The 10,928-nt window shown below is 41.8% G+C and overlaps 1 protein-coding gene across 1 annotated transcript in view; it reads left to right on the plus strand.

Annotated features, from left to right (window-relative positions):
• SERPINB1 (serpin family B member 1) overlaps nt 1–10,467 on the plus strand; it is a 20,165-nt gene extending 9,698 nt beyond the window's left edge. Inside the window, exons 3-7 of the mRNA XM_019521858.1 lie at nt 2,202–2,339; nt 2,652–2,769; nt 3,569–3,711; nt 5,460–5,627; nt 6,529–10,467. Coding sequence (XP_019377403.1) covers nt 2,202–2,339; nt 2,652–2,769; nt 3,569–3,711; nt 5,460–5,627; nt 6,529–6,930 — 969 coding nt within the window. The 3' untranslated portion in view covers nt 6,931–10,467. The remainder of the gene's footprint in view (nt 1–2,201; nt 2,340–2,651; nt 2,770–3,568; nt 3,712–5,459; nt 5,628–6,528) is intronic.
• Nucleotides 10,468–10,928: the final 461 nt, after the last annotated feature.

The raw sequence follows: 10,928 nt of genomic DNA on the forward strand, positions 1-10,928 counted from the left end.
GTAGCACAACCCCAGCCACTCCCCTGCCTCCCCCCACCAGACCCTCCCGTGGCACATTGGCAGCTGCCACTGTCATGGAGCCCAGCCATTAGGGCTGTGCAAAGTTTTGGATCATGATTCAGATTCAGAGATGATTCAGAGGCTGAATCTATGAATCCAAATCAAATCGCTAGAAGCTTTAGGTTTTCCAGATGGATTTGGAGCTTCCGAATCGATTCGGTGATTTGGAGATTTGGCCAGAAACCCCTGCACGTATCACCTTCAAACTTGGCAAGCATCATGCCATCAGCAGAGGCTACCACCCTGCAAGTTTCATCTGAATCAGCCAAAAAACAATATTATACATATTTCATTGATTTCCCCATTGTACCCTATGGCCAGATCTCTGAATGTCTCTGAATCGGCTCCAAATCTTTTCTGAATCGATTTCACTGAATCAAATCGGAAAAGCGATTCAAGTCTCCGAATCCAAATCGGCCAAATCTGACTCAAATAGTTGCCTATTCGCACAGGCCTACCAGCCATGGCTCCCGAGCCTAGCTGGAACCCAGTGCTGCTGCTTTGCAGCCTTCTGGCTGCCTGCCACAGCCAACCCAGGTTTTGGACAACTGCAGCTGAGAGGCTGCAAAGAGCTGCATCTGGGTCCAGAGCCCTAGTATCGGCTCTGTGGCAGCAGCAGCAGCTGTATGTGCACCTCAGGGTGCACAGCAGGGGAGGAGCCAAGGTGCTGTCCATGGCCTCTTCCCAGTCACGCACCCCGAGGCATGTATGCAGCTGCCACCGCCATGGAGCCCAGCTGGGGTTCCAGAGCCTGGTGCAGCTGTTTGCAACCTCCTGGATGCCTGCCACAGCCAGCCTACGCTCTGTAGAAGGGCTTGCCACCTCCCTACCACCTGCTGCAAGTAGCTCAGGTTTTGTGGCTGGATGCAGCTGCTCATCACCTGGGCCAGCTGTGGCATAACAAGCAAAATGGCCTTGCATGCCATCGTCTGGCACGCATGCCAGGAGTTGCCAACCCCTGCCCTAAATCATCTTATGTACATGCTTAAACAAGGTTTGAGAGAATAGTTAAGTCCTGTTGCTGAAGGTCAACAACTTGGGCTTTTTTGGACCAAAGGGAAAAGTAAATTTGAGAGCTAAGGCTCCTTTTCCCTGAAAGATCCCCTTTCCAAACTGTTTATCAAGGAATTAACAACTAGTATCTTAGCTGGATAAGGGGGAGAGCTGCCAAGCAGAAGGTAATGCAGTTAAAGCCTAATGCACTAAAACTGTAGTCTCCACCTTTTCAGGCTCCAGGTACCCCTTGGAAAGTGACAGCTCTTAGCTTTCAGTCATTTCTTGACTATGGAAAAGTAATAGAGCAGTTCTTCTGTTGCAAACAACTCAGAAAGAGCACAACAGGGCAGAATACTTTTTGATGCTATGAACTGAAGTCTTTGGGCATGTTCAGATGAGCACTGCACATGCAGGTGCTCCCCATGCTGCTAATTTGCAGTGCCAGGGAGGGTTTGAAACCAGGAGATCCTGGTGTCAAGTAAACTTGTGCCTTAAAAAAGTGGGCTGGCACATGTGGTGGCAGAACGTACTGCCACGTTCTGGCTGCCAGCCAGGCTTCCTGCTGCTGGATCACTGTGGCTGCAGCCCCCAGAGGCCCCCAGGACACCAGGTAAGGCTGCTGGGGCCAGCTCTCTCCCCTACCCCACCCCAGGGCAACATGCCACCTGTCAGAGTGTGTGTGCATGGGCATTCCCTGGGGACCAGCAGCAGTGGCACATATTGTGTTGCTGCTTTTCGTGCCTGGAGAAATGCATTTTTCCTGCTCATAGGGACATGCTCCCTGGGTTTATCTTGTGAATCATGCGTAGGTGTTTGTATACCTATCTGCTAATATTGTGCAGGCTCTTTCAAAGGTTCTCACTGCACCCTGCTATGGCACCCAGCTTGAAAAACACTGCATTAAAATCAACAGCTTCAATTACACTCAAAATAAAGTTCCCAGTGCAAGTGACTGAGCATAAGTGATATAGGTTAACATAATCCTTGCATTCTGCCTTAGTTGAAGTTTTCCAGGACCTTATGTCTAAATGCAATTTTGCTTTTTATTTCCCTTCCTGAACCTAAAAGCCTGATCATTCAAACACACATCCACAGACATACCATACAACTGATATACATTGGCCAGTCCATTTCTTTTGATCCAGGCACTTCATTATGATGATGCTGAAGACCTTCATTCAAGATTTCAGACCCTGTCTTCTGATGTTAACAGGCATGGAGCTCCCTATCTGTTGAAGCTTGCCAATCGTCTGTATGGAGAGAAGACCTACATTTTTTTACCAGTAAGTTCACGATATCTAAGCCGTGTTTGGACCGTTGCACAAAAATGAATCTCACCCAATTCAGAAAAACTAATACCAAACCATCTGTAATAGGCAACCAGGTCAGATGTTCATGTGATAGGAGCACCGAGTTATTAGTGTTGCTGACTTGTGGATATAAGAAACATAAATCATAAACTAGCAGGTGTATTCCCCAGCACTAAGACAAGAGAGAATCTGCTAGAGCTACAGCTTCCCTGAGTTACAGAGATATCTTTATGATTTTATTATCATTGTGCAATGAAAGTTATTCCCTATTGCTCCATATTCTAGGACTTCTTGGCTAACACTCAGATATTTTATGGAGCCAGTTTGGCTATGGTTGATTTTCTCCATGCTTCTGATGAAGCAGAGAAGCATATTAACCAGTGGGTAGAAGAACAGACTGAAGGTAAGATATTTTGATTAGTTAAATAAATGTTGTCTTTCCATGGCTATGAAATAAGAATGTTTTTGTTTTCTGCTGCCATTACAACAGTCCCATTTTGTCAGAGAATATCCAATAATAAATATGTTCAATAAAATCAAAGGCTATATTGGAAGGATATTTACAGCATAGTAACATCCATCCCAAGCTATCCATAACTATCTAATGCTCTACATTAATTCTACTGATTGCCTAAACATGGATTTAGGAACTTAAGTTTAAGCTTCTGGTTTGGAAATTTCTAAATCATATACTCCTAAATGCTAGGTTCTTGAATGTTTTTGAATGCCAGACTTTGGGTTCCTTAAAGAAGCCTGACTTTCAGATGATCTCCACTTAGCACTTTCTGTAATTCAGCTTTCTTTAGGCTGTCTTGAATTGGGCACCCAAAAAGCAGAGACCCACAACTTGCTATATTATAGTATGGTTGGAGTGTTGTTGTAGCCTTAATGTGGGAGAGGGAAAGAAACCTTGTTTCTCACAAATTGCCAGTCACTTTTGAAATTTAAGCTAAAGTATTATACTGGGGTTTAAATGATTGTGCATACAGAATTAAAATAATGTGTCCTGTAACATTGTACAGTACAAGAGAGAGAATGATGCTGAAATACACTGCATTTTTATGGGGGGAGGGAAAGCTGATATTTTCTTAAATAAGGTAGTAGAGGTTTTTAGTATTTTTTATAAAATTGGTTGCTAAATAAATATTTTTAATGTAGAAAAATGCATTGTAAAATTTGAAATTTTTTTTTTCCTTTTGAAGGTAAAATCCCCAATCTGTTGTCTGAAGGCTCACTTAATAACACAACCAGACTGGTGCTGGTGAATGCTATTTATTTCAAAGGTAAATGGGGAGAAAAATTTGAAGAACAGAATACCAAAGAAATGCCATTTCACATAAATAAGGTATTGTATATACCTCTGCAACCTTCTTGCATATGGTATAGCTTTAAACAGGAAGTTGTGAAGTAATTTGTTTCCCAAATTAAAGTTTTATTTAAAAAAATATAAAGTCAATATCAATAGACATATTGTCATGGTTTTTTTCTTTAAATTTAACTTAATGCAGCTTTTTGTTTAAATATCAAGATTTTCATACAGGCAATAGGCTAGATTCTGTGTTCCCTCATTCCTACATTTGTGCCAGAATTGAAGAATGGAAAAAAATGGGGCATTAACAGACCTCTGCTCCATTTGTTTTGCCTTTGTCTTGTCCCTCAAACCATTTAAAGCAACACTGCTCTATACTGTGCTAAATTATAGTGCCTCCTTCTGAGCATTTATACCACCTGAGCATAGTAAGGCTGCAGGGAATTTTAGCTAAGCTCCTTTTATATAATGGCACTCTGAAAAGCTATCAATTAGCTTTATACTGAGTGAGAATATACTTCATGGACTTTGTCTGCCCCTTTCTCATCTATTTTGCAACTGGAGAAATGCCATGAAGAATCTGTCCTAGTTCATTTTGTCAAAGCAGTAAACTAAGGCTCCTGCCACACATTACATAGTTACATATATTATGCAATTAACTGGTAAATTATGCATTACATTTAGACCGGCCACATTTGCAAAGTAATTATCACACCATAGTTTCATAGTTGGTAGGATCGGAAGGGACCTGAGCAGATCAAGTCCAACCACCTGCCATGAGCAGGGAAGAATGCTGGGGTCAAATGACCCCAACAAGGTGTCTATCTAGCCTCCTTTTGAAGACCCCCCAGGGTAGGAGTGAGCACCACTTCCCTTGGAAGTTGGTTCCAGATCCTAGCCACCCTGACTGTGAAGTAGTGTCTCCGTGCTGATACGGAGGGCAGTGTGTGCGCACATGTGCGTCTGCAGGCACAGGGCAGTGTGTGCGCGCATGTGTGTCTGCAGGCACGGGGCAGTGTGTGTCCATAAAAATGTCTATCCAGCTATATAGAGCCAGGCTGTCACAAAGTTAGTGCTTGACAATATGTAACAACTTTATAGCTGGTTTCTGTCCAGCTTTAATTTGAACATGTAGCAGGGCCCTGGAACAACCCACCTCCAGTCCAGCTTGGGCTGGATGGGTTCAGCAGTGTGCCTGTAAAGAAGGAGGGGGTTTCCCTGTGCCCATGCCAGGGCTGACAGCTGAGAGATGTGCCTGTGACACTGCCAACACTTCTTCTAGCCCCTCACCCCCACTTGTGGCACAGAAGCAGCTTCCAGCTGGTGGTAAGCTACACCAGGGTCAGGCAGCTGGAAGCTTTGTCTGTCCTGCTGCCAATTCTCTTCACCACTTGGTCTCCACCTCTTCCCCACCACTTCTCAGCTGCAGCTTGGGCAAAGATGGAAGCCACTTGACCCCAGCACAGGTTTCCACCAGCTGCAAGCTGCACCCATGCCACAACCAGGGAGCTGAGGGTTGGAGAAAGGTTCCATCTGCCCAGCCCCAGCACAGCTCTTTGCTGCCTGGCCCAAGTGTGAGCACAGACACAGCTCCAAGCATAAGCAAAACCGGGCTAGATTCAGCCCATGAGCCCCATGTTGCCAATCTCTAATGAGCGAGGTTGTTAATAACACGTATGTGAAGAGTATCTCATTTTAAACTTGGCAGTTCCCTGTCAGTATCTTAAACTGAGTATGTTTTGTATTTGTTTTCCCTTTTTTTCTGTATTTCTTAAACTGCCCAGAATGAAACAAAGACAGTGAAAATGATGCATCAGAAAAAGAAATTTCCATTTGGGTATATCTGTGAACTGGAGTGTCGTGTGTTAGAACTTCCCTATGATGGAGACGAACTTAGCATGATCATCTTGTTACCTGATGAAATAAAAGATGATACCACTGGATTACAACAGGTGATTTGTACAAGCCAATCTCAGATTGCAACATTATATCTATTTTATACTTTTATTTACTTATTACAATAGCATAACGAACAGTAATTATTAATGATTGTGGAAAACCCCTAACTATCATTGTCCTAGGAAAGTCCTCACAAACTTGCCAAGGATTCTGAGCCAGGGTTCAGCTTTAAATGTGGTGTTGGAGGAATTTGACAATTGCTCTTACATAGCTATTTACAGGAGGCTTAGCCTAGGGTAGAGGGATTATTTGGGGCTGAAGAGAGAATGTAAAGAATTCAATACTGATTTCTTCTGTACTGGCAATGTTAGGGGTGAGTGTCTGGATCCCAAAGGGGCCCACAGGCAGCCAACATTAAAGTCCTAGAAGCCTTCACATTGCTGAAGTGCTGCATAAAAACACTTTCAAACTAATAATCAACCAGAGCAAGTCCCCATGCTGATTTTTGCTGTCCTTACTCATGTGGAGTGAGATGTGCAAAACTGCAGCTGAGGGACTGTAACAAACGTTGCATATGGTGGTTGACTTGAATTCTTTTATTAATACTAGACTTCACCTTCCAGTAGTTCTGAAAACCTTATTTTCTCTGCTTTCAAACAAGAAAGATTGTGGTTCTTCTCTGGTCTCCTTGATCATTTATAATTGTTGTTATTGGTGGATACTTTTTCAGGTTCTGATTTTCATTACCTTAGTGTCACTTTGGAATAACTTCACTGCATTTAATACAGTTACTATGACAATAGAAATCAGTATGTGTACATTACTGTTCTTATATTGATACTTCATGTGTATCTGTATTTACAGTGTGCTTTCAGTAAAGCACTTCAAGAGCTTTTGGAAATGGGATACTTTTACGGTGGTGATGTATAATGATTCCTGCATTTGTAATTCCAGCTAGAGAAGCAGCTCACCTTTGAAAAGCTTTGGGAATGGACAAAACCACAAAATATGCAGCCCATTGATGTTCACGTGCATCTGCCTAAATTTAAGCTGGAAGACAGCTATGACCTTAAATCCAGTTTGTCAAGTCTGGGCTTTCTGGATATATTTGATAGTAGCAAGGCTGACTTGTCTGGAATGTCAGGTGCACGAGACCTTTTTCTGTCTAAAATTGTTCACAAGTCTTTTGTGGAAGTGAATGAAGAAGGCACAGAAGCTGCAGCTGCCACAGCTGGCGTAATTGCACTCTGCATGTTTATGGAAGAGCATTTCACAGCTGACCATCCTTTCCTTTTCTTCATCCGGCATAACCCAACACAAAGCATACTTTTCCTTGGCAGGTATGCTTCCCCATAACAGAAAAACATAGTTTACTATCTGATTAATTTCTACTGAAACCAACAGAGATTTTGCCTTTGAATTGAAAAGAATTTAGGTCCAAAGGTTGAAATTTGAGGCTCATGTGTTTGTGTCTTTAACAATTTTAATTTAAATCTGCATTTCATGATAAAATGATTACCCAATAATTGATTTATTTTTCCTTCTTGGGAACCTTTACTTACTTAATACCTTTTAGCCCTAGTATTTGTTTGTATTCCATGAAATCTCTTACATGACCCCTCAAGTTGCTGACAAAAAATAATTAATTTTCTGTTATTAGATAATTATCTATTGAAAAAAAGTAACTGTCAGGGTTCTGACAAGTTCATTTAAAGGTGCTATGGGATCTGAACCTGGATCCCAAAAATTGCACCTCCTGCCATGCCTCCTTTCTGCTTACCAGTGCAGAGGGAATCCAGAATCATAATCAGGCTGAAAGAGCCTACTGTGACCCAGCGGTGTCCTGGAGCCAGAGCTGATAATCAGTGGATTGTTGGCTGCAGTTCAGGGACAGCACTGGGACTGGCTTTTACAGTATGCCATGTGTTTAATTTAAGGTGCCATACAAACCAGAAATTAAAATTTTCTATATTATACATGGAATGTTTTTATGGCTGGTTTATTTTTGGTGTCTTAACTTGGGTGTACATGTAGCACCTTTGCCACTTATGCTGCGATTAACACTTTAATTGCGGCATAAATGTAACATGTAGACAGGTTCTCATTCTCACATATCTAGGGAATAAATATGATATCCCTAAATACTTGGGCCTGCAGCCGTTAGGAATCTCAGCCCCAGTTGTGCCCCATGTAATAGTGGACTGGCTTTGAAGCTTCTTGGGCATAGAGAATTCTCTCTCTCCAGAGTGACCTTTGCTAGTAAAATATTGGAGCAATTTTTTTTGCATTCGGTCCCTAGGTGCCATATATGGAATGCTTTGAAAAGCAGCACCTAGACTGGTATTGTTCTCTGTTCTTGTGATATTTTATTACAATTTTTTAAATATTTTATGTTTCCTTCACATATCTGGGATCCAGAGCACATGAATACACCAGAATCTCAGCTTTCTTTAAAAAGTTTCACTTCCTGCAAGCTTCAGAACACACATTCTAAAGGTTCCAACAAAGGTTCAAAGCCAAATGTAGTTTTTTAAAGCCTTACAATTTTTTTGAGGCTATCCTGTATTTGTAGGGATCTACCCTCTTCACAGTTTAGTGTTTTTCACAGAAACCATGAAAAAAAGTGGCTTGTATGAACCCTGTGAAAATGGCAATCTTGCAATAACAACCAGAGTACAAAGGAAATCATGGCAATCCCTGCAGCCAGAGCACGTGGTTTCACCGAGAAAGCTAGTGATAGGCTAAGCCAGTGACACGGGCTCAGTAAAGTCTCCAGTCAAGGAAATGAGAGGATTGCAGCACCATCTTTCAAACAGCCAGAGGCAGTGCAGGCATTGATGTCTGAAGATGATGAGTAAAAGAAATTTCCTTAAAACTAAGAACATTTCACCTATGGATCACGTAAGGCATACCCTGCAGGAACCTTGCATGCAGACGCTGGGAAATTGTTCTGTTCATCATGCAATGTGAGTCTGGATGGGGTGAGGAAAAACAGCATTTATCACCACCAAATTGCACATGGAGCACAAGGCTGCTGTAGGGGCTGAAAGAGACCAAAAAACAAATGACCTTATCGTCAATGTTTAAAGGGGTTACGAAAGCAGTGTGACAAAAAGAGGGGGGGTACATTATAGTCATAAGCATCCCTATGCATAAAACTGACAACCCTAAATTAAGGGGGAACTTGAAGAAAAACATGCCAAATGGTGAATGTTTTCCGTGTGTGGACAATCTTTGCCAGGACTCTCTACCTGCCATGATTGCTTCGCATATACAGTCTACAAAAGCTACACCGGCAGAATATAAATTCATCTTAATTGTAGCTGATGAAGCTGCAGACCCTCAAAATAACTTATGTCTAGCACATTTTATTTGTACCTGGGATCTGGACAGACCACAAACTTTGTTTTTCAAGCAGAGCAAGTTCACCTTGTGCCTGTCAATTTTTCTACTGTGGTACTAGCTGTAGTGAAAGCTGTTGTAAACTGTAGCTTAGATTTTAACAAGATCTCAGCATTTCTGTCTGGCAGTGTCGTATGTATGTGCAAAGATTTCTCCGATGTGCTCCAAGGAATGCTCCCCAATGCAATTCATGTCACCTACAATATGCATGTTCTGTGTTTAGTAAGTGACACTTAGCGCACATGGTTTCTTCCTTTAGAAAGCCTTCAAACATTGTCCAGGCCATAAGCTACAGTACAGGGAGTCCATTGCCAATCAAAGTGAGGGATCTACATGTGACTTCCACCAGAGCCAGTTCTTACAAGGTGAAATTTGTGGTGTAATGCAGTTTATTATCACTCTAAGAATATGAAGTACTACTAGCAATTCATGAGCAATGAGCTGGAAATCACACTGGACGCACAGTGTATGCTTAAACTACGCGATCAGAAAGAGAAACATTGAAAATCAAGTGATGTTTGTGGCTGAAAATGCTGTCTGGTTAACGGAGCTTCTGATGTGCTTTCAAGGCTGGCAGGCTGTAATCCATCATGCGCACACTAAGCTGATGGATCTGATGAGTTGGGTCGAAGACATGGCATCACAACAGCTTTCAAACTGTCAACGTTGAAAACTAGTGGAGACAAGAACTGTTCCAGGCAGTAGCTATGAAGTTGAATCAATACTACAAGGACAATCGGTTACATTCACCATGTTTTAAACAACTGTTTGCCTCCTTTTTCGGTGCTGTTCACATTTTGTGCTGTTCACTCAACCAGGTGTCTGTTGTGAGCTGTGACCCTCAGCTAGTGAAATCAATCCCTGCATGGGGAAAAGACCATGCCAGCAAACATACTGCTTATGTGAACCTTGTCAAAGAGTGGCAAATGCCCATGACTGTGTTTTGGGAGCTTATTTGTGACTGGTTTCCACATCTCTACAACTTAGCAATATACTGCCTTACCATTCTAACCATTCAGTGGCTGCAGAAAATGTGATCTCAACATATGGACAGGTGTTTACACTGCAGAGACAGGATGTCAGCTGCAACTGCTGGTGAATACTGCATGCTAGCATTTAACAAGTAATATGATGAATTGTTTCTATCAAGGTTAGCGTTATTTAGTATGACATGGGTCAATACTGCATCCAAAATCCTTGGGTTTGGGGAAAAGGGCTGCTGTGTAACATTTGGTATGCAGATATATTGAACTTCAGAGTTAACGCATAATTAATTTTATTCATAGAATGTTAATCGCTTCATTGTGAGATCTTAACACATTATGGCACTGAGCACCATTTTAACTCCTTTTTTTCCACACACTCCAAATGTATTTAATATTTTCAAACATTTGACTTCTACCAGTATCGCTTGTGATTAAATATAAATTTCCTAAAATTGCTTCCTAAACTTGTAGAACGCCAGTAAATAAAGTTAAGATTATATTAGTTTCAGTTCATATTGTGCATAGATTTATTTACATAAGATATTTTCGTAAGATATTTCTATGTAGATTTAATTGATTGCTTAGATTAATGCATCAGTTGTTTCAGCTGGTTTTCTGTGTAAGTAGGGTTTTGGCCCCTTGGCCAATCAGCAGTAAGGGGTAGGACTTCCAGGCCCTCTCAGCCAATCAGCAGGGGCAGGGAAGGGGCACCACAAAGAGAGCACAAAAATGGTATAGGTCTCCTCAAGTGGCCTGCAACAGGCGGAATTAAGTAGATCCCTACTTATTTGGTGTCTGGCATGTTTTGAATGCTTTGGGTCAACCAGATTTCAGAGAGCAATCTCCATACAAATTAGTGGAGAAGCAGAAATATTGGCCTTACATTGGGCAGACCCAGGAATTAAGAGAAGTAGACACTGAGAGATTAAACTAGGTGCATTGAAAATTGGAAAGAAGATTCAAACA

This window comes from Gavialis gangeticus, unplaced genomic scaffold (genome assembly GCF_001723915.1).
Source record: "Gavialis gangeticus isolate Ggan-Ray unplaced genomic scaffold, GavGan_comp1, whole genome shotgun sequence".
Lineage (NCBI taxonomy): Eukaryota > Metazoa > Chordata > Crocodylia > Gavialidae > Gavialis > Gavialis gangeticus.